The following is a 25,651-nucleotide window of genomic DNA, read 5'->3' on the forward strand; positions in this document are numbered from 1 at the left end:
ATGAACAAAATAAGGAACAAGTAATAAACCTCTCATTTGAAATGTCCATTTTAGTTTTAATTGAGTCTAATCTATTATTTGCATTAAAATATTGTACGTTTGCGTCACGAAAGTGTCAAATGTCAAGATTTTGAACAATAATGTTATTTAATATATATGGCGATTTAACATAATGCGTTATAATACTTTGATCACGCAATAATTGATTACTTGAAAGCCATTTAAATCAAACAAATTAATTGAGATATAATTCATGAATACGTGCTTGTTCAAGGATTTGTATCAATCACAGACATACAGGAGCGCACATGCAAACATGTCTGTGATTAAACTAATCTGAGAGCTGCTATTGTGTATCATGAATATTTGCGTGTATATAGAATGAATATTATGATGTATTCCTACAAAATCACTCAGCTGTAAATTTCTTTTTCTCTTAAATAACCCCAGATATGCTCGAATTTTTATTATAATAAAATGACAAATATAATTGAGATGTTAGCATAATAAAACCTATAAATACCATATTAAAAGCTCTACTTTAGACATTTTATACATTTTTGCAAATTATATACGTTGTGTAAAGAATTTTGTTCCTAAAAATTCATGAACATCCACAGTCCAAAATATAATGACATGAATACATTTTATATTTGAAAAATTACTAGCGTAAGATTATAAAAGCTACCTGTTTAGAAATTATACTATAATATAGAAATAAGCAATGTAAAGTTCTGTAACGGCCAAGTCATTTGTGATAATAGTTTGTAAACAAACCTTAAACTTTAGTGCTTCCTTGTCATAAGGGCTAGGCGTATAATCGACTAGAGCCCTGGCTCTGCAAAGTACAGGCCCGATAGACGTTGGGCTGATAGCATCCCTGTCTTCGCAGGATATCGAGCTGTGATTGCTTCCTGCACGCACAAGTGCCTGCGTGCTCGAGCCACTTCCGCTTGGGAGACTTTCCACGCTGCTCGCGCTGCACGGGAACGCCTCGGATGATGTGCGATCCTGACGCAGCCTTGAAATCTTCCGTTGCACGTCGTGCCTCAAATTTCGTGCTCGTCCTGCGATCCCCGCCCTCGTATCGCCCTCAAGTAAAGCGCTAGCTTCCGACTGGAAATTTTAACGAACGATTGCATAATATTGAAAAATAACGAACATCGTTCCGACTATTTGCTTGTATCGATGGAGATGAAAAGAGGAACTTCACAATGGTAATACGTGAATTAGGTCGAAGACTTACACGCAACGAATGCCCGTTTCTTTTTTTTTTTTTTTTTTTCTTCCTTTTATCGGATATGAGATATTAAATGGCGTACTTTTGGAGTTATGGAGAAACGAAGATTAATTTTAGCATTTTGATTTTCTTATGATATGGTAACGTATGGCAGCATATTAGCATCCATATTAACATATTTTGTATAGATCGCATAAAGATATGTCTTTTCCATATTTTTACTTTTCCACTTTTGCACGAAAATGCCCGTATACATTTTATATGATTATTTTGAATTATATAAACTCTTTACTCTTTACACTTACTTGGAGATTTATTTATTTATTTAGAGTTACATCTCTTGTCGAAGTACTAGCGAACGCTATTTTTATGTACACATATATATCAAATTTCTATATTTCGATTTATAATTACTTTTCACAAAAAATTCTATACCCGAAGGAGCACATAACATATCAATAGAAAAAAAAAGACACGTGTACTTTTATATAACCAGTGGTCGAATAATAATATGAAAAGAACATATTCTTAGCTCTTCTGGTTTAAATCAGTTTACGAACAGATTGCTCGATGACCGTTTAACTAAACGAGCACAATCAAACGCTCTCACTCTATGTCTTTACTCGTTTGGTCTAAACGCACCTTACTCGGCCATACGTTACGAATTCTAGGCCGTTCGTTTCGCGTAATTCCTCGATGATCGATGCAAAGTCTGTCAATGAAATCTTTTTACAACAGGGATTGAAATCTGGATCCTTTTTCGTAATTCGAACGAGATCGTTCTGTGGTATTGAGAACATGCAACGATTATGCGTAAGGCATGACCGTGGAAGATTCACAGAGTCTGACGGACCTCGAGCTGACGTCGTTGTCGACTTGTCGGTGGAGTAGACGCACTTGTGTAACTGTATACCTTGGTGATAATGTACAAAAGCGTCTACTTTTGTGTTTTTCGATATGTGTATGTCTTTAACGCTAGCTACTCGGTTAAAGTGTATCTGGCAAGTAATTCAATGAAACAGTACGAATTCGAATGACAAAAGCATGCATGCAATCGATTCCACTTTGAACTGATATCGACTTCACTGATCTGGTTTGAGATTTAAAAGGGAGTGACTTTTTTGGAGAAAGTAAACTGATCGTGTGTTTTACAAAAATTATTGCAGAGAAGTCAAACGTGACTAAATGTTATTGCCATGTAAGCTTTGTACGAAAGATCAACCAGATGAGTGAAAATGTATATTAATAATGTGAATAAATTACTTACCCCAGAGGATAGGTAAGATACAAGAAATTAAGGAAAGAACTATCCTAGATGTCTATGTATAGTAAACATTAGAATAACCACAATTATAGTATGTTGAGTTAAAAGAAAAATAATGTCGGTTTCATTTTCATTTTTATAGATGTGTTGACCCATTCAATTGATTCTTAATTGTTGAATCTTAAAAATAACCAAGTTTCATATTGGTGATATGGTTGGATTTCAAAATTCAAAATTTATTTCAACTTGTTCAATGAGAATTTTCTTCTAAATTACTTACGACATAATAACAATTTATATTTTTAAACATATTATAACAAATAATTTAATATTTATTTAAATTTTATTTGATTATAGATAATGTTTAATTATCTTCTGGAGAGTACTTCGCGTCATTGATCCCCTTATTAATCAGTAGATCGCGGATTTTTATGCATTCATAAGAAATTTAAAAATGCAAAAATATACATAATGTATAAATATATAAAACATTCAATGTTAAATGCTTATTATAATGTTTTTAACACTAGAACTAACGATTAAATTTGTATCAAAGTAATCGAAATCCGTATATTTTACCAAAAATTACTCGAATCCCCAAACATACACTTCTATAATTCTTTACACAAAAATCTAAAATATAATTACGTATTAAACCTCCTCGCTATTTTGGTAGTTCTAGTGTTAATCATATTCATAAATACATGAATCCAAATAATTAATCACAGTCCATTAACCAATATAAAACCAAACAAGAAAGAAAGAACAATTACTGCAAAATAATCTTCCCCAAAATAACTAAAAACAGATAACGAAAATATCATCTCACGTTTATCGCATCTCATACAAAACCGACGTAACATTACTACAAACCCCTCGAACATGCATCAGTTCAGCAAGAATAAACATCGCTGGTTAGTGTTATGTATCGTACATTTAAATACTCGTTCTAAGTACAGCCACGAATCATGCAAACATACTGATGCAAGAAAAAAAATGAAACAACAAAGGACAGAAAATTCGAGAGAAAGGAGACACTTTTGTGAAAGGAGGACTTGTATATGTCACGTACTGTGTGTACGGCGGCCGAGTGTTGATTCTCGAGTTCTTCTTGATCCTCGTAGTCGCTGCTTTGGCTCGGCGATAGTCCTTCCTCGCCGCTACTCCGGCTCTAAAATGTTGATACTCGCAGAGACAGTTCTAATTTATGGATATGTAAAAGGAGAAGCGGGCTCTATTTTTGTCTAGTAGCACGTAAAATGCTCGTTAGAGAAAGAGGAGATCAAGAGTCGTTATGGAAAGAAAAAATGCTAGTTCAAAATCAAACGTGAAAAGATACCATGTAATGTATAAATGTAGATCGAGTAGTACAGCAAAACGTGTTACAGTATGTGTCGTGAATATAATATAGTTGCTATACGTGCATATACGAGGGTCAGCCCAAAAGATGTGCATGCTATGAGCTTCGTAGAAGATGAAGTTAGGTCACATTTAAATTGTTTGTGTCGGTTTATTTTATCCATTCGATGTATCCTGATTAGTATTAATATTGGAATTTTTCGATTTTAGTAAGTTACCTATTCTCCAAGAGAATCTTTTATTATCTTTGAATTTATTTATTGCTTCTAAGAAGAGTTTTATTTAAACTAACCATTTAATATTATTTCGTGAATTATTTTAATTGATTTAAATTAATCGTTATCAATTTTATTTAGAATTATAGAAGTACTAACTATTCAATAGAATCAAAACATTATTTGAAACATAAGTTGGCTCAATATTTAAGCGACACTGTTGTGATTTTAAAGAAGAAAATGGAAGGGATTGGTGGACCTGAATTGAATGTTTTAAATTCGGCGAGAGAACGTAAAACTGCGCTGATAACACCAATAAACGTTTTATAGATTTTTAGAACGATCGGACTCTTGACTTTTTGAATTGCAGTTGTATAAAATTCATCCAGCATTTTGATATTTTGATATTTATACAAATTATTCAATATTTTAATTCCTTCAATTGCATGAAAATATTTTATTTTATTAAAACATTATTTCAAACCGCAAAACACTTTTAGAGATAACTGTTTTTTATTAAAATAATCTTCGTGTAGAAACATAATTGACGTATTACTTGTACATGTAGAAGCGTGAGAACCTAATCACGTTAAAGTATTATAATATCAAAAAATAAAATGTATCAAATTTCCATCGAAACATGCCCCAAGGAAAACTTGAGATAAAGCATTCTCTTGTGAATTGAAAGTATGCCTTTATGTACAAACTCCTGATATATTGTTAATATTGTAGGGCCGTACAACTTGCGATAAGACACCTTAATACGTAGCAGAAACTGAGAGCAGCGCACTAGATGTTCCAAAACTTTGAATTAAATTTCTGAAAATTACATTCTCAGCCATTCACTGTGAAGTTCATGAAGCACGGCTGTCAATTAGTCTTTGTATGAAAAAACTTTCTTTTCCATTGAAACACACTCAAATTTTACTTTATCTCGTTGGTAAAAACTAAAAACGTTAAATTTAGTATGAAAAGAGATCTTACAGGCGCTGCATAAGTTCTTGATAAATCGTAAGTAGCTGTAAACATGATATAAAATTATCATTCTTGATAGATTAAGCCAATTTAATAATCATCATCATATGTTTCGTGCGTTATTCTTGTCTTCGTATAATACTTCTATTATTTATAACAATAATACTAGTACTATACACAGCACTAATTATTGCGATGATTCGATAAACATCCAATACTTTGACAGTAACAGAATTATTAAGAAATCACACGGCAATCGAATGTTTGAATTTCGAATATGTCAAACTTTTAAATACTTAGATGTTATTCGAGTTCACTGAACAAACGACAAAAGTAATCTTTTTTAAAGCTAAATTAAGTTCGAAAACAATTTCCAGGAGCATGGAACAATTACAGTATGTTAAGAGATTGTTTTAATTCTAAAAAGGATATGGGGAATCTTGATATTTTGTTTAAATGATTAGCATAAGTAACTTCTAGAACGTTTGAATTAAATAAAAATAATATTTTCTTACAGGAAAAGATAAACAATTACACAGATGAGAAATCCATTTTGTATAAATGATTATGAAATGAGAAAATGATTCCTAATGGTTCGTTGCATTTTTACTTAATACCTCTAATTTGCATGATTTACCGAAGTTGCTTGCAAGAAAGTGTAATTGCATTGTTTAAAGCAGTAAAACCGTGGCGATTTAATACACTAATAAAAAGAAATTGCATGTTACACAAGTAGATAGCAACTGCAGGCTACGCATATCTACATGAGTTAATGATACAATTAGTATTCGACGTGTCAATGTATGAGTATATGTATGGAAAGAAATAGAGAATGAGGTTGTCAGTTCTGCCTAGATGTCAGAATAGGAAACAGGAGCTACATATTCCGCTTCCACGGTCAGATTATTCATTCCAAGAATTCTGCTTAAAGTTAATCACAACTCAAATTCATTAATTTAATAGTATAAACTTATAAATTAGTTACGACGATAAATAGATAATTGATCTGTATTAGCAATAACAAAATTAGATTTTTTATTATAATACTAATAATATTAAACAATATCAATAAAGTGGGTTTTTTTAATTAGAATATTGTGCTGTACAAATGCAGCGATGGACGTCAACAATAAGGAGGTCAAGATGAACCACTTGTGAATGAACTTTACCAGCAAAAAGTTTGTTGGGAAACAGTTAGGTTGAAATGAAAATAAAAGATTGAAATTCATAATTCGTAATGTATTCATTGAAATGGAAGAAAATTAACGATAAATTCATAAGAATAGGTAACACTTTAAATTACATTTCATATGTTAATACAATTTGAGGGAAATCTAAGAAACTGTGTACATCAAATTTTTTGCAACGAATTAAATTTGTAAAGCTACAATCTCTACGAGGTTATTGTAAAAATTAATTATATTGTAAAACACCTTTCTACTTTTAGACAAATCCCAATATTTAATATTCCACATTCAATAATAACCAAAAATACCGAGTATAAAAAGTCTGAAATTTATTCAAAGAAAAATATTCCAACATAATGTTAGTCGTGTAAAAATAAATACGCACAAAAGGTACCAAACCCTACTGAAAAAAAATGTTTTTCGTTAAATTCATTTTTGACTTAAACAGTGGTATCTGCAGTTCTGGAATATTCGATTTGCAAAATTTCAGAACATCCAATTCGTTATGTTCGGTTCGTTAAGCGAACTCAACGAAAAGAGTGTTGCGAGGACGGGACGTATCGTTTGATTCGCATAGATACACATATAACTGTGTTAGTTTACACAGTTATCTATTTGTACGTGAATGCGAGAGAGAGAGAGAGAGAGAGAGAGAAAGGCAGATTTGTTAATAGATAGTACCAGCGAGACCATACTAAAGACGAAAGCCTCGATGGTGCACAGCTAACCGGTAGGAAAAATCCATATTCATGAATACTAGACCCGTCTACTTAGCTATGCGTCTAATCTGCAGAAATCTCCGATTCTAGACTCGAAGATGTTGATGCTTGTTCCCTGTATGTGTACGTACTACCCGCGTAAAAGCACCACGCTCGAAACCTACCCGTAAGTTTCGACAATAGTATTGCGTATACGAAGTAAATGGAATGGTATGCAGTTCTGGTTCGGTTTCATTAAGTAAACGAGAAAGTAGTGATTTGGAAAATGTAATCACACCTCGATATTAGAAATTGGCGAATATTGGAATGATTTTGTGTGGAACTGAATTTTTTCACCATTTTGTGTCTCTATTTAGATGAAATTGAAAATTAACATGTGATATATTGATTTTCATTCTTATAAGTATTGTTCGTTTCTCGTGTCCACCGACACAGTCGACAGTTTTAAATTCATACGCTGCATTCTAAAGACTGAACGAATCATGTAACAGTATACGGCGTAACTATTAATGATTCTGACATCTCCTCGCAATGACAAAGACAGGATAAAGATAATATTATTAGACGTATAATTTCCCCTGACACGTGAAATTTGAATTGAACGTGATATTGAAACGTGGATTTATTTCTGTCTTATGATAGATTTCCAACATATCTACGATGTCAATATTTGGAAATAAATGCAAAGTAAATTTAACATACGTAGTAAGCTACTACAGGAAAATTTATCGAATCGTATATACTCGTATGTAAAACAGCAAATTTAATAGATAAATCTCTATCGTTTGATACGTGTCTTATTCGATTTACGTATCTGTTCATAACTGATAAAAATTTTCTTCATTTTACTTAATGTTCTAGCAATATTTTATTTTAAAGCGTTATATTTCTATGTCATATTTTTACCAATATGTTAATAATACATTTCTCATAGTATGTAATAAAGTACAAGAGGAACATATACAATATTTTTGATGGCATTAAACCAATTGTAACACAAATATATAAATTTTATATTGTTTAAAATACTATAATATAGAAAAAAATTTCTTGTACAATATTTTACCAGAATCCTTTGAATTTGCCTCTAAAATAAACATTCCATGAACTGTTTCACGAAGAGTGCTTAAGAAGACCATTTGCGTTATCGCGAGCTACATATATGCATAAAGTGCTTGAATGTCGCCTTAGAGTTCACACCATTTGTTGCTGTGATAAGACTATATGCAGTATCTTTCAAAAGGGATTTCTTTATGCGAACTTACCTGGACGTCGCTACTTGCGTAGTCTCCACTTTCTCGAGAAGCTCTCGAGTGCGTAAGTGGTATGATAGCTGGTGGATTATTATGACCTTGTGGCACAATAAGACCTCGCATTGTCGAAGTTGCACCTTTCCTGGAACGATCTCGCGGGAGACTGATGTCTCCGGCAGTTCGAAGCGAAATAATTCCCTCACCTCTGTTTTCTGGCCTTAAATTCAGTGTGAAACATACTCTGAAATAAAATATAAGCATTTTTTCAAGCTCTCGAAAATTTCTTCTACATACGATTAGTTTCAAAAGTGTATCCTTAAAAATGAACTATACTAAAATTTTATGCTTTATGCTGTCATTAATCGCTAATCATTTATTACGTGTCCATTTAGAAAAACTAATATATAAAAGTAATATATTGTGAAATTAAAAGCACTTTACTTACATAAAAAAATTATATTATTCAATACGTCGAAACTTTTCAAAATGAAGAATGAAAGAAAACAAGTAAAATATTATTTGAAGCTTATATTATTTAACAAAGGTGTTGCAATATTGAACATCATACAAAAATTGTATTGTATTTAAAAATAATTTATAAAATATGACGCGAACGTTAAAGAAGAAAAGTTGGAAAAGATCGTTTTCATTAAAACTTACGTTTTGTATTTGAACAAGAAACATAAAGGCAATCTGGAGAAAATACTTACTTTCTAACTTTTTATTAGATCATCCCATAAGTTCGTGCCGACTTTTGTGTATACATTTCATGTGTCGATTTATAAACATACGGTGATAAGGGACCAATGCACTTGAAAAATGGGAAGAAGTTGTACAATGAGAGGGGGATTACATTTTTTCATGAAACTGAAAGGTATGTAAACAATCTTAACATATACAACCGCTCGAAAAACGGAACGAACTTATGGGATGACCTAATATTAACTTCCTTTGATTTCGCGTAATAATACTTGATGTTATGTATACGTTAATATTGAAGGACTAATACTTAGTTGAATCAAATATTATGAGAAATTTACATTAAAATTTTCAATATCGTGAAATAATCTGCAAGTACGTTTTATAAGCATGTATGGTTCTTATTCGTTTTGTTATTAAACTATAAGACAAGTACTATTTATAAATTTTATATATTTTGTTATATATGATTAAAAATATGTTTGCGGGCTTCACCTTCCATTTTGAATAGTCGCTGTTGGTACAGGACCACCGCTGGCTCCCATGAGGAAGTCTTCAGGGTCTGACTCATATGGAGGTTCGTCATACCAGTGTTGACCTCCAGGACCCAAACCCAGTCCACCTCCGCAACGTGCATCCTCGTCGTACATGTAAGTGTCATCTGAACATTAAAAATACATTTATCATTACATTGAAATACAAAGCAGCAATATTACGATAAATCCTTTTACTAATTTCTTAATATTAATATCAGTGAATGTGAAGTTAAACGACGACAACATGTAAGTTAAACGACACATGTTCGCTGATATCGAACGTAGCACTGGCCAAACTTCATTTAAAAAATATTTATTACGTTTAAAATACAAATATACAAATAAAATAAAATTTTAGATATATAATAATATAAAAATTTTAGAATTTCGATCTGTTCAATGAAAATACAAAATTTTAATTAACTTTAAATATAGAAAAATAAGTCTGTCTCTACTACCATCTATATCAAATCTTGAGCGTACTTTAAACATCTATTAACCATATAAATCATTCACAAGCCATATTGATCAATTTCGTAAATTCTTAATTTATCTCATAATTTGCTATTATTTACGTCATACGTTTTTAAAAAACGATCTCACGAAAATAAATAATTCATTTTCTCAAAATTGAATGTCAATCGTGCACTTATATACAAAAAATTGAAAAATTGATAAGAAGTAGAGGTGGTCAGTTCGACCGACATATAAAAAAAATAACGTATGAAATTAATAATTCAACAATAATATTAAAAACGAATTGAAAACAAATATGCAATTTAATAAAGCCAGTCTTACTGTTCTCTTCCTCTCAAGCAATTTGAACCTCCATTCTGTTTCTTCCTATTTTATTCTTACTCCTAAAGAGAAATTCTATCAGCATCAAATCAATCAAACGGTTTTTATCGTTTCGCGCAGCAATAGTGGATGGTAAAAATTCTTCTCGGAGAAATTGCACGGTGTTTCGTTTGGTAAAGTGTAGCATGGCGCTAATGCGTGGTAATTCGAGACGCGAGAAGACCTCGAGTGCCGTTGCTGGTGCGAAAGACTGAGCGAAATCAAGCGTCTGAGGATCGTGCACGTGCGTGTGGGCGCGAGAAAAAATGAGGGGATCGGGAAAGCGAGCCGCGGAGAAAGCAGTCGACGGTTGTTGACGATAACGAGATTAGCCAGAACATAGAAGGGGCTTCGTGGCTTGGTACTATTGCCTTCCTCGACTACGTGATCGCGAATAAAACTCCCCGAGTCAGTGATAAATCGGTAATAGGAAATTTAAAGGATCCTGGAAACATTACTCTCGATACTTTACTCGATCTTCTTTATGACACCCGATATATGTTATTATATTTGATCAAGTACTTTTTTTCATATACCTTCATAATGGAGAAGATAGGTTGATTTATAGGATTTATAGGATCAAGTAGTAAAATAATGCATATAAGTAGGAATAAATAGAATCGCTTAAACAGAGTATTATTGTAAGATAATTGGATAGTTAGAAATAACGTCGATTTAGCTACAAACAATTTATAGATATAATAAATATACTGACAATTACTACATAACTAGAGATCAAACGTAAAAAAGATTTTTGTGATTTAAAAAGGAATATGAATGTAAATAAGAAGGTTTAACATAATGCCAGCAATACTTAGATTTTATATAAACTTTTTGAAAGTATAAGAGCTAGGGGAAAGAAGAAATAACGACGAAGACCTGTTAAGAATATCTTTGAAATTTGTTTTCATAAACAAAAAAGTATTCAATGATGTAATTTGTCTGAAAAAAAATGATACCAAAAAATTAATGCAACGTTATAAATCTTCGCATTGATAGTGGATTCTTCATGTTTCACACACGTGAGCTACTCAATATTTATGCTAGTACTTTACTGAAAATAATTACAGCGTGTTACCTGATTGAAAACTATTAAAAGTCAATAAAATCCTAGATGTGCACACTAATTTTGATTCTTAATATTCATTTATAATACGAATAAAAGCAGATTGAGAATCCTAGAAGAGTTACAAGGTATCTTACAAAAGATTCAAGTAGAACGAGAAAAAAGATATACATATCGTCTTTGACATCTCACAACAAGATTAACCTAAACTTTCATTCGGATCTTAAAACAAGCAGAAGATATTCCTTCAAAAGTTTTTCCGTTTAAGAGAATTTTTGTCTACGACGGCAATTTCGTTTCAGTGCACCGAGATTTCTTGAAAAGAAAAAGAAAGCGGGTAAGGGACAGAAGAAGAGGCATCGTAGAACGAACGCGTTAAATGAGTCTCTAGAGGGTGCGGGTGAAACGTACGAAGTGTCAAGCGTTTGGGAGTCGATTCTCAGACTGGCTGGCACGTGCAAGTTCTGCTCAAGGTAGACACACTGGTCGTGTACTATAACAGAAGCACGCACACAGGAACGTACCAAGGACGTGGCCTGGTTGGTTCGAGGAGACTGGGCTATAAGTTGCAGAGAGACAAGGCGACAACTAGCTAGAGGTTACACTCCTTGACGTACTTACCTCCAGGGAGCTGACCCCGTCCGTCTCGGCCAAGCTGCATTAAACCCTGCCGGATGTCCCTCAGTATCTGAAACAGGACAATAACGAGAGCGTGAATGAATCTCCGTTTGACTACGTGATTAGAATATACATTAATTTACAATGGAAAATTTGTTGGAATATTTTGAAATAGATTGAACCTGCAGCACGGTGACCCCACTACTCTGAACTCTTATTATATAAATCTTGGTTTGCCACTGCACGATTATGAAAATATATTTATTTATTTATAATAGAACGTTCTTTATCTGAACTTCATTTTTTTTTTTTTAATTTTTGAACTTGATTAAATCTGATTTAATCATGAGCGATTTCATTTGTTGGAATTTCTTTAAATTGATTGAATCTGAATCATCTATAGACGATTCCATCTATTGGAATTTTTTGAAGTTGGTTGAATTCGAACCACATTTATTATTGTATTATGCGAACGAAACTTTCCTCATAGGCCACGAAGAAATCAGCGAATTCTTATTATATAAATTTTTTGCCTTTCTATGGTGACTAGATGGTTGTTCCTCGTATTATAGAAAAGAAAGTGTTCAAATACGATTCATTGATAAACATTACATAGGGTTTAAAATCTACAAATCCGTCAAATTGTAAAATTGTAGATAATCGTAATTTATATATTTTATTATTTTTCTATTTATTTTCCTACGCTGTTTGCCTATATCACGCGAAAGATTAAAATAAATAAGTTAAAAGAAGCACAGAAACAAAATATAATATTATAAAAAATATAAAGTTCCGTGTACAATAGTCCATCCCAGAGGATACATTGTTGCAACGAAACATTACCAACGTTCATCAGGAAGTTTGTAACGGAGAAAGAACGAAGGGTAGTCGTTGTATCGCGTCTACATGTACAGTTTATAGTAACGGCATGCGGGGTCCGAATTTTAATTACGCGAAACTAACGATTCCATACACGCATATGCGAGAAAAGTTAGCTTGGTCCTTTCAGAGAATTGAGGGGATTGAAAAGGGGCCCCCCAGAAATTAGCCGAAACTGGCTTCTCTTGGCTCTAGGCTACTCAAACAGGCAGAAAAAAAATAGGAAGAAATAAAATGGAGAGTTTCCTTTGAGGTTGCGAACAATATGGAAATAAAGGTCTGTATCCATGTAAAAGTTTTAGTGTCACTTCTACCTTCGAAGGTTTACTGCTCCCTAGGGAGGATCTTCTTTTCTTCCCTCCCTATTCCCTACCTTCTATTTTCTCCACCAACCGGTTGACTTCTCCTTTGCCACGCGAGAAACTGCGGGATAATCCCGTGGGCGACCACCTCGTCAACTATCCTCGTCATCATTCTCTCCTTTCTCCACTTTCTGCTTTTTTTCTTGTTCCAAGTATTATACACGTCATTGATATGACATTTTAGGCGCGTAAGTTCAACTTTTACGCGGATAATTCGTGTCATTTATTTAGTGTGAGAAGCTATTTCTTATTTCAGGGTTATTTGCTATTATATAGTACATACATAGTATAGAGTTACATTACTATAGACGACCTTCCGGATAGTAATTCAGTGAGAAGAGCGAAGTTGGATCATAATGTTATTTTCTTATAATACTTGCGGATGACAAATAGTGGATGATCGCTAGACGGAGTTAAGATGACAAACGATTAAAACGAGATAAGTGACAGAAGTTAAGATTTCCAATAAAAATAAAGCATTTCTGTTAATCTCCCTACTAATGTCATTTATTGTTTGAGTACTATTCATAGCAGAATATATATTTAACGGTATTATATTCAACGAAGATATGTTAGTATTCACAAACGCGGATTAGTATCTTCGCTCCGTTTCTATTTTTATGTTCTCTGATAGCTATAATTATTATAAGTAACAGAATATGTAATAAATACTCAAATATTTTTCTATGTCAAATGGAACTACAAAAAATATACCTGGATTTATTATATGTTTCATAGTAATAAGTACAATTATTCTTATTATAAATATTTTAATACAAATTAAATGAATAGTTATAACGTAAATGGACATGAGAAACACTAAGAACCCACGAGGGTAGCACTTGATGATAATGCTACAGCATCGATCATACATATGTGATTCGCAAGCGTGATGGTTATGGTCGGACGCATCGAATTCACACCTGTGTAGGAATTGAGGTGTTGAAACATAATTAACCTGTTAACTCGAGAATTACTTGATCAGAAACAACCCCTATGCATGCAACTCCCAGTCCATACCAGAAACAGTTCCATTATTTCGTAATCTATTATTGAAATGAATGACAAATCTACTTTTAAAAATAACTAACATGTATAAAAAACAGCTGGGCAATATCGAAAAGCGAGATAGAATATCAAATCAATCTGAAAATGTATAGGTATAAGAGTGATGAAAAAAATGTTTAAAAAGCAAAATCAATCAGTTCTGAGAATTTGTTTCTCAGATGAATCAATAGTAATAAAATGAGCTAATATAGTAAAGAAATTTCGATAAACTTCGTACTGAATTTTAGTCAGTAAATTGGATGACAAACTCTGCTATTACGAAGCAGCTTAGAAACTTTTGTCAAATAATCTCAGATGATCCAGTTGGTCCCTCACGTTGCCCGTTCCAAATCTTGACCAGTCCTTTCCGCAAACTTCAACGATACCATTCCGACTTCCCTCTCGAGCAACGAGCTCCTTTACGAGTTTCAACTTCTTTCCACATGTGTTTCGTCCATCTCACTCGAACAAGAGGAAAAGGGGATTAGTGCTTTTAAAAAGTTATCAGTAATCTTCTGCGAAACTGGCCTTATTACTCAAGGTGTACACCAATCTTATCTCTATGTAATAATTTTGATACAATTATCACACCACTTACTGCTTATTATATTATTGCACATAACATTATATATATTATGTATATATATATTGTATATAATATAATATGTAATATATTATGTATAATATATTATATATAATAATATAATTAATCAAGATATATCACAATATTTTCATCACCAATTTAATTGAAATTTTACATACTCGCACTCTTTTTATACAAAAATAGCCCGTTATAGTATTATTATAGGAGTATACTCAATATTTGCGAAAATATGTTATATTTTGAAAAATCTTCATGATTCAAGATTCATTATTGTATTAAAGTAGAATCAAAATATTTAAACATCAATATGTTTATGCAGGATTTCAAGTCTAAAAACTCAGCTGGATTATTTCTCACAATCAATTTCAAATAAAATTAGTAGATAATTGCAGAGGGCAGATTGGGTTTTTAATAAGTTCTGTCACCCTCTGCCGCCATTTATTGTGTAAATTATTTTTAAATTTAACCTGTTCTTAAATTATTCGACAATTAAATTATCCTCGTTTTAATTGTCTCTATATTATTCCCAAAATTTATTCGATGAAATTTTGAGAAAGATATATACATACGTTGCATTCGTAATATGCTGTGATTCGATAAAATAATTGTCTTTATATAATGCTTTGTTATATCACTTATACGATTGCGCTTTAATTATCAATTGCTCATTAATCATTACAATTAATTATATCTTATAGATAATAATAATATCAAAATATATAACAAATCTTGAGCAAAATAATATAATTTTCAAGTTATAAAGGTTGATAAACTTTTGATAAGAACGATAACAAAACTAAAAGCGAAATTGCTTTTATTCGCTTCTCTTATGAATTGAGTCCAACTCACTTCCTTTCTTTGATATTCGTACAAACAAAAATTTATTAGTATATAAAAAAAGGAAGAGTGAACTTTAATTTAAATTGCACTCACCTCTTCGTGTTCTTTATGAAATCGTTCCTTCTTTCTCAGCGCCTCTTGAACCTTCAGCTGGAAAATATAAACCAGTAAAGTCTTCTCTATATACCGTATTGACCAAAAATTCAATAATAATACGAACAAATATTTCAAAACTTTTGAAGAATTTTATATAAAACAAACGTACCTAGATGAATCAATTTCAATTAAGATAACAAAAGACGTGGATAATTAAGATAACAAAAAACTTGCAATCCATTTTTAAAAAAAAATTATAATGTTTAATAAAATGAACAAATTAGACAAAATTATTAATTAAATTTTATATTTCAATTTTCCATTATCTCTGATAAAATGAAAACTGTAACTTATAAATTATCATTTAATATTTATAAAATATAAATGATACATATAAATGAAAATCATACCCTATGTATGGTTTCCTCGAAGCTATTTGGCTGACCACCGTTCATTTGCAAATATCTTAATCGATCGTAATCTCTTGGATCCACCATAGAACGTAAAATTGTATGTCCCATATCTGGTCCCAAGCCTAATCCACTTTGCAGAACACTATCTGGTGTATCCACCTATCATTAACAAATCAAACAATACAAAATTATTTAAAGTTTACATACAACAACATTTTCTTACATATAGATTTTTATAACTTTGTCTTTATTTAAATATGAATTATTCTACGACATTTGTGATAGTGTAAGTAAAAAATAAACTATGAGAGGATATAATCGTTTTACTTCATTATGCTACAGAATGGTAAATTCCAGCAATAACCGAATGAAACCAAAATACTGGGTACGAAATTATTTATGGAGCGTGGAATTAGGAATCATAATGAAAGTATGAAATTGTGTTTCGTTTTGCACATCATTAGCCGAATAATTAAGACAGAGACTGCAGTATTTTGACAGTGACAACTTGAGGCAAAACGTTCTAGGCGTTTGTAAAGAGCGTTCTGCTGCGAACGTGATTTTAACTAGAAAATTCATCTCTGCCGCGAAATTATATGGGACATTAAATAATAAATGTCATATACAGAATATTTTAAAAAAGAAAGGGTAATGAAATATCATGACGAACATAATAATAATGATTAATAATTATCAATGATGGAACACTTTCTTCATCTTAATTTGACAGTGAAAAATACCATAAATATTTTAGTAATAGAATTAAAAAATCCAAAAACGGTAATAATTACGAATGGAATATAATTGAGCAAGGTTGAACAAAAAGGAACAAATGACAATTGCAAAACAGGGAATCAAAATTCGTGAGGTGTGACATGGACAGAGAAAAAAAACATTTTCGCGAACGCAAAGGTTATTATCTCCTGGCTGAAATTTAATTAAACCGCGTGGCATTTATGTTAAACGGATTAAAACCATTTGTTTGCGTTCACAGGCTGAACTTCGCAAATACAACGGTAGAGGTACAATCCCTAAGACTGAATAATTCCAAGAGACAAGACTGGGAATTTACGTGATTGTTCCCTGTTTACTGGCACCATGTTGACTTTTACCATACTACGCCATATGTTTAGCTAAGGTGAAGGAAAAGTGAATATATTATTCAAACCAACATAGAAGCTACTTTTGAAAAATCTGTCAACTCTTGTCAAAAACAAGGTACGTAGCGATAAAAATCAGAACACGACAAAACGAATTTTACATAAGTACTATTCTACAATATACTTCATTAAAATTTACATTCTTTCATTAATATCTACATTCTATACATTTTTTTATATATCATCTATAAATTTTACTTAATTTATTTTTATTTTATAAAGCTAATATATAAATTCATATTCTATGCATTTCATAAAGGTATAGTATTCGCTACATTTTTTACTGTCATTAATTTTATTTGTCCCAAAAAAGTCATTTTTATTGTAATGAGAAGTGTTACAAAATTAATGTGCTTTATACCGAGATAACTAAAATTCTGTTTTATTAGATTTTTGTTATTTAGTATAGTAGGAAATATATATTATTATAAGACTTTATATAAATATGCCTTATTCAAATACAAATGGTCTTTTTATAAAGTCCATAGATTTCTGAGATTAATTATAATAAATATAAAATGCTCAATAATAAATTCTGTTGTCTGAACTCGGCCTAAACAAAACTATAATATTAATTAATTAAAGAAATCACTTATTCATTCATGAATTTTCACGTTTAAGCGAAACTTTTACGGGTCACCTTGCAATTTATGAGTTTTCGGTTCTTGGAGATGAATAAAAATTAGACGCCAGTGGACAACGACAGTTTTATCATGCGGTTCAAATCCATCAACAGGATAATGCCCGTATAAATCCGTCATAGACATGCACCATTAACGAGCATTTAATTCTAGGAATTCGAGCCGCAACGGATGAAAACCACGGAGAAATCTGTATATTAAAAGAGGGCTTGTCTTACCCAGCACTGGAAAATCTGTTTAACTTTTAGAACTCGCTATTAGACACAGTATGGCCAATGAGCTTTGACTCGTGTAAACCAACAAACTCTGTGTGTTACGAGTTTATAGCACACCCAAAATTCTTCCGGCGAAATTTTATTATTGAACCGTAAAAGTGCAGTAATAGTCAGTTACGTAATATTGAAACATTTTGGTTCGTAAAGTTGATATTAACAAATACTTGGCAACTTTCGATTCCTGGAATTTCCTTAGCTTATTGTTAAATTAAATTGCTGAGATAAATATAGAGGCTAAGCGAAGACACTGTAGCATGTTATGTTATAAATATTAAAATTTGTATACAAAGTGTATGATTCTAACAAAAATTAAAATTAAGATATTTATAGTCACTGAAGTATCTTTTATTAATTTCAACGACTGCCTTTCATTTTTCAGTCATTCTGTGTTTCATTAGTTCTTGTCGTCCTTGGATCTCGAATTTTATTTCTAGAAATTAAAATTTTCTATTATTTAGAGTAAACATGGCAGAGATGGATCAGGTTTTCAGAAACGCTCAAAAATCGAGCGTTTTAGGAATATTATATATTTTTCACTCATGGGTTTATGTGGTGAACGATCCTTCTTGAAGTATGTAAGAATCGCAGCATAATATTTTCATAAATAACTACAGAAAGAGGAAAATAAAATTTTAGCTGCTAGGCTATTCCTAGCACTACGGATGAGATGGGCCATTTTCACGTAAGTTATAATCGCTCATGAAATTGATTTGCGGTAACTACTTTTATTGGGAAAGCTTTTTTTAATAATGAGAAAAGAAGACTCTCTATTATTATCTACTATCACAACTACTATTATTACAGAAGTACAAAATATACTACTTATAGAAATATATAAAAAACATTTTTAGATACTATGAAAGTTATTTATTAAACACTTTTTCTTTTCCTTTTTTGGCCACAATGCTCAGACATGATTTTAAATATCGGACATCCTTCATGAATACATCGAGAAAAGACAACATATTTAGTAAAGTCATCTTCTTTCGTCGAATCATTATAGTTTTCACCGTATCCGATGCATACATCTTCATTCCAGTTCTCAAAATCATCATCAATTTGTTGTTTTGTTTGATTAAATGTTTAATTAAATTTAATTAAAATAGCTCTAATTAAATCAATTCAAAAAACGCACGCCTAACGGATATTTTTTAAATTAGATACGTATTCCGTTTTTCTCGGGCTCACTTATATTTAAAAAAGGATTGAAAATAAGAAGGTAAGTAAAGAATAAAATCGCTTGAAATTTTCACAAAAGGTATATTGAGAGTATTTTAATCATTTAAATAGAATAGATTAATTAATCTTCTACCATCAGTCCATCCAACGGTCTTCGTACTTTTTACTTCGCAACAAACTTCTAAATTATTCATTCATTTCGTATAAAAGAAATTTTTAAGGAACAAGTTTTGCAATATAACACTAATTAATTGGTTGTGAAGTGAAATGTGTATAAAACTAAAAGCGAGATAAATAAGTTATTTATGTACTATATAGTTCATTCTTTTCGTCACTATGTTAATAATGGACTATCATATTTTTATGTAAAGCTTTACTGAAGTTTGAAAACAGATCACTAGTATTTTTATATTAAAATTAATACAGTATTAAGAAATAATTAATCAATTTGACCCGTTCAAATTGTTAATTTTCCAATTAACGAGGAACAAAATCCCTTTTGGAAATATTATTGGATTATAAATTCGATGTTGAAGTTTGTAAAATAAATTTGTAGTAACAACTCACATTTTTATCTCATTTCTTTTCGCAGTATCTTTTACGAGACTACACCAAGAAATGATAAATTAATGAAAGTGGCGACAATTTCCTCCGCTCCAATTTACAATAATTAGTGTAATTGTACAGTATCTAATGCCATGATATTAATCCTAAGACCACTGTAATACGAAAAATAGCTAATTTCCTGCAGTATATTTAACGAGTAATTTTAGCTGGACAATACATGCGTATATAACACTTGCTATTCTTTTCGTCGGAAGTAAATGTACAATACGTTATTACAATAAAGAAGTGCTATTTCTGAAAAGTGTCGAGTAGACTGAAGCGATAGAAATAAATTCTGCAATCCAATCACACAATAAAATTGAACTTATCAGTAAATATTAAAAATCAAATAAAATCAATAAACGTAATGATTACCAAATTTGTTCAGTTCTTCTAATTCAAAATTCATTGTTTCCATGTGTATTTTTATGGAAAAAAAAATTAATTTAGATTTCATAAAATTAAATTGAAATCATGGTAAGTATAATAAATGGAACGAAAAAAATCAGATAGGGCAAAGTTTTGAAAACAGCGGGAGTATCAAATTCAAGATGGAGTTCCACCAAACGTACACCTAGGTCTAAACGTGTATTCTTCAATATTGGAAGCTGGCACCGCAAAAATTCTAGTCAGGGCTCTAAAATAAAAGTGCTTGTCAATAAAGAATCCAGTAAGGTCTTTCATAGGTATTGGGTATCGTTCCTATACAATACAATAATTTCACAAAGAAAATAGCTGAACAATAATTTATTTGTACGATATATTAAATAGTATTATCATAACATTTTTAGTGCGTTTAGTGCGTTTAGTAACGTTTATCATCTTTCAATAAATATAAAATTATTTTATTATTTAGGACATTTAAAACAGCACTCTAAATTGTTAAAAAAATAATCTTATTATATTCTAACGAAATCAGTATATAATATTCATTTTTCGATATTATATAAGAAATTTATATAATGTAATATTATAAAAATAATACTGCGAAGAATATATCTGGAACATTGAAATAAAAATAATGACAATACATGTGATAGTTACGATATTTGATTGTTATGAAGCAATTAAGGTGAATCGTTCTATTCAAAAACGCTATAGAATAGAATGTTACTACATGAAAATTTTCTTAAAGGAACACGTTATTCGAGGCACGCGGTTTCCAGTTCAAAATTACAAAAGCAGCGACCGCACGAAATGCACGTTCTTCGATATCCCAGGCAGGTATTGCAAAGAGATTCTAGTCACGAGCCCCGACATGTCACTCAGGTAAAAGCGTTTTGCAGCGAAGAAATCTGTGGCTTCCTTAAATCTGATGAAGGTATTGCGACAATGTTGTAAATTTTACTTGAAATTGCAACTAAATGTAAAATGTTTCTTACTTGTTTAATCTTTTAAAAAATGATAATGTATATATAATATAACATTCAGATACATATAAAAGAGATACATGTAAGATACATATATAATATAAATATTTTTATATCAAGATTTTATATTAATATATTCTTTTATAAGATATTGAAATTTTACATATTTTATATTTATCATTTTATTTACTTAAACAGAAATTAATGAACTAAACAAATAATTGACCGATACGATAATATAAGGTATATTTCATTCTTTATTTTGTTTCTTATTTTCGAGAAAATTCGCGAAGAAACTCGTTATTTTTGAAAGAACAGGAAAATAGTGAAAACTTGTTGTGATTTTTATTTTGATAGAACAAAATGGATCATACGTAATTCGATAAAATAATATAAAACGAAAAATGTTGTGCATCCGTTATCTGCTTATAAGACGAAAGAAACATTTCGTCTAATATAATATAGATCTATATAGATCTAATATAGATCTATAATAATAGATCTACAATTCTTATATATCGATAATGTTATCTTATCGAAAACTTTTCAGCTCTCTTTTTACATCAATCAGTTTAGAATTTTACCAGTTCTTAGGTTCATCGGGAAATTCTTAATCTGTTAGAACATTAATAATGATCATTTAGTTTATCATATATCGTTTTTGATTTAGCTGTTTGTCTATTGTATGATTTAGTAATTTGCTTCAGTATAAAATATCGATCACCTCTTGTGAATTCGGCAGTATCCTACAAGGTTGCTCGCATAACTGGAAACAGTTCAATAATTCGGAAACTACGCCACTGACTTTAATCTTTCTGGGTTCAAATTTTATAGGTCCTAGGAGCCTTTACATATGTGTCAGAGTTGATTCATATTCATACCCCGTAGGGGTTGAAACGAGGGTCGACTTAGAAATTTCAAATGGGAAAACCTATATAAATTTGTTTGTAAATAGTATGAATTTACCCCGTCTTAATTTTTTGATTTTATCCTGCATGAATTTCCAAAAAGAATGAACTATATTAAAGACTGGTGAATCTGAAAATCCATGAAATTCAGAAATTTTTTCATGACTTGATTATGCACATTCCAGAAAATTGAGCAAATAAGATAGTCTCATTTAAACAGTATTTATTTTTTCCTAAAATACGATTCTGTTAATAATTAAAATGTATCGTGCAACTTCTAGTTATATGGGACTATCATATTATAAAGAAAAAGAAACAAATACATACGTTCCATAAACAAAAATGATAAAAAATAAATAGTTACACAAGCCAGATGTTAGGAAATAAAAGTGGCACGTGGAACATAAGGTGTACGAGTTATAAAGAAGCTAGATAGTATGTGAAGCCAAAACCGTGACAGTGGTTTCTGTTTACTGAAAGGATGGGGGTAATCTCTGCAAACGTCACCAAAACTACGTACACGTCGAGGACTATGTGTGTATATCGTAACTACCTAATAAAACTCGAATCTACGACGTGGCGTCGCGACGGCTCGCGTTAATGTCTCGCGAGACAGGCAACGAGTTAGGCCATGTGACGTTGACACGCTGCGGGGAAAATTGTTGACGTGGTAACGCGGATTTCCACGTGATAAAACGTGTGCTACACCACACCGAAACAAATCCTTATTGAACAGTAAAAATTTTATTTTCTTTCGTAGAAAAGTAATCTTAACATTCGTTTCTACGGAAAATTAAATTCTTTGGAAGGTATAAGATTTCTTGCAAGGTGGTTGACTCGACGTCTATTATTCATCCTTCTATTGTCACATTTGTGTCACGTTTGTGTCATTCATGGTATTAAATGTCTTATACATTCATCAAAACACTGTCCCCATTAATAAATAGATTACCAATATTTTTAGAAATTTGTGTCCCTATGAATACAATTTGTAGAAATGAAAAGAATAGAGAAAAGAATTGTTTGAGTATAATTTACGATAATGTATAGCCGACAAATTTTAAGAAATAGAATATAAAGGAGAAATTTAAAAATATGAATGTGAATGGAAACTGTTGGATGTAATTAAAAAGAAATTTTCGCATTTTCAAATTACCCACAAATGAATAAGAATCCGCAGTCTACAGATAAGTATGAAATATTTTTCCGTGCATTTTCGAAAAAGTGAAGCAAATTTTTTGTGCGCAATAGTACTTTACTATGGGTAATATCTGGACATAGAAATATCACACACATATATACATCTAGGTATCTTTCGACCGATACAGAAAATCGTTCAGGATACATCAATGCAAATGAAACGGCATGGTCACGGAAAGAGCTATGGTTCTCGTCAAAATGTTTTACGCGATATGGAAGATATATGTCATGAGTATGCAATCATATTTCATGCAAATTTAGTAAGCTGTCTTGCGACAAGTAGCTCACAATGCCGATTTCAGTACGTTTTGTCACGACAATTGAACAGATGGTACATATATCCATTTTGTCGCTTTTCATTCTTCTATCTGTCCCGCTATCAATGAATATGTTAATATATTCCTGTTTGCATATTTTTATTAGATGTTATTTTAATCTTTTATTAACGAAATTTTTACAAAATAATATTAAACATATTTTTTCTGTCTTCCTTTGTCTCTGCAATTAAAAAATTATCCTAACAAAATTATAATAAATATTGTATGGTATAGATTAAACACAGAATATAGCTAGAATGGAATTTTGAAATTTGTTTAATCTTACTGATGTTCAATATTTGGATTGATTCTTCCTGACTTCAACTTTGATAGGTTCTTTTTAAATAGATTACTTGTTAATACTAAATATAGTATACTATAATTACAAAAGGTTGAATTTTTGAGACTATATTTATCGAGGCAACGTACATTTTATGGAAAGGAAGATGGATTGTTTTAATAATGCATGAGCGATGAAATACGTAGATTTGTCGATGAATCATCAGATATAAAACTAAAGAGATATAAAATATATCAAATAAGCGATAGAATAAGTAGATTTATCCATGAGTGATCAGAGATTAAATAAATATAGAATAAGCTATGCTATTGTATTATTGTTAATTTTATATCATAAAGTAAAATTTGATAACAGCTTTGTTCGCGACTGACACAAGTAAAATACGAAATATCACGCCGATACACTTTTTTGTTTCAACTGTATTGTTCATTATTATTTCTACCTCACAATCTACATAAATAATTAGTTTAGATCGCATAATAGAACTTTCAGATTGTAATATGGGTTGCCGCAGTAACTGCAACTCGTTTCGAGGTTATTTCTGTTGGCAAAACAGCTCTTTTGGAATAATATACGCGTAATTGGTTGTAACCGATTTAATTAAAGTTAAACCGTTTAAACGGCACGCTTTCCTCTATGAAACTTCAGATAAGCGAGAACATAGTTAACCAAGCAGTTGGATGACTAAGCATATTATCGTTTAGATTCTTTATAACCATAACTGCATAATGTGGTAAACACTGCGGAACTTTGATTCTCGAGTCAAAAGCACATTCTCGTAATGATAATTAGATACTCTATACCAATGTGTGAACTTAGTTTGTGAATTACTTAATATACTTCATATAAATGCATGTTAACAAACATTTTGAGAGATAGAATGTCTTCAGTTTCAATAGTTTTTCACACGCAATATGATTGCAATTTTATATTATTGCGAATTTGCCTGAAATATAGAATTAAGAATTATAGAAATAAAGTATTAACACTTTAGAAGATATTAATCAGATAGTTAGACAGAATTATTATATTGTTTGAAATAACAGGAATTACAAAGCTCGAAACCTACAATCAAAGTATAATTGAAGGAAATACATATTAGCAAGATAGTTTGAAAAAAAACATAATTACTACGTAGGAAATAATAGTATCAAGAAAATAATTGAAAAAGTCCAATAAATATATTTTTGTGAATTTCAGTAACCAACGATATTATAATGGTGTAAATTGTATTTCATGTCTTGTAGACAAATCTATTTATTCCCATTACTCATTCAATTAGTATACTTATTTCTCGTATATTTATTGCTTTAGAGACGTAAGGTTTAATCAATAATGATTTATATTATTCTCATGATGCTGTATTTTAATATCTGTTCATTTTTCTTTTTAAATATTTTAAAAACGCAATTTTTTGAAACTATTTTTAAAAAAAGATCAACTAAAAGTTAGAAATCTAAATAGCCTGCAATTTATTGGTGCTTT

General features: G+C 30.9%; 1 protein-coding gene across 2 annotated transcripts in view; it reads right to left on the reverse strand.

The window, feature by feature from the left end:
• LOC100650408 (SAM and SH3 domain-containing protein 1) overlaps nt 1–25,651 on the reverse strand; it is a 387,188-nt gene that overhangs the window by 7,935 nt on the left and 353,602 nt on the right. Inside the window, exons 6-12 of one of the 2 annotated variants that reach the window (XM_012311946.3) lie at nt 16,207–16,368; nt 15,794–15,850; nt 11,972–12,038; nt 9,407–9,572; nt 8,225–8,453; nt 3,577–3,675; nt 778–1,116 (exon numbers count right to left, since the gene is read on the reverse strand). In XM_012311946.3, the coding sequence (XP_012167336.1) occupies nt 778–1,116; nt 3,577–3,675; nt 8,225–8,453; nt 9,407–9,572; nt 11,972–12,038; nt 15,794–15,850; nt 16,207–16,368 (1,119 nt within the window). The remainder of the gene's footprint in view (nt 1–777; nt 1,117–3,576; nt 3,676–8,224; nt 8,454–9,406; nt 9,573–11,971; nt 12,039–15,793; nt 15,851–16,206; nt 16,369–25,651) is intronic. The other variant, XM_012311947.3, reaches the window with a different exon arrangement.

Source organism: Bombus terrestris, chromosome 9 (genome assembly GCF_910591885.1).
Source record: "Bombus terrestris chromosome 9, iyBomTerr1.2, whole genome shotgun sequence".
Lineage (NCBI taxonomy): Eukaryota > Metazoa > Arthropoda > Insecta > Hymenoptera > Apidae > Bombus > Bombus terrestris.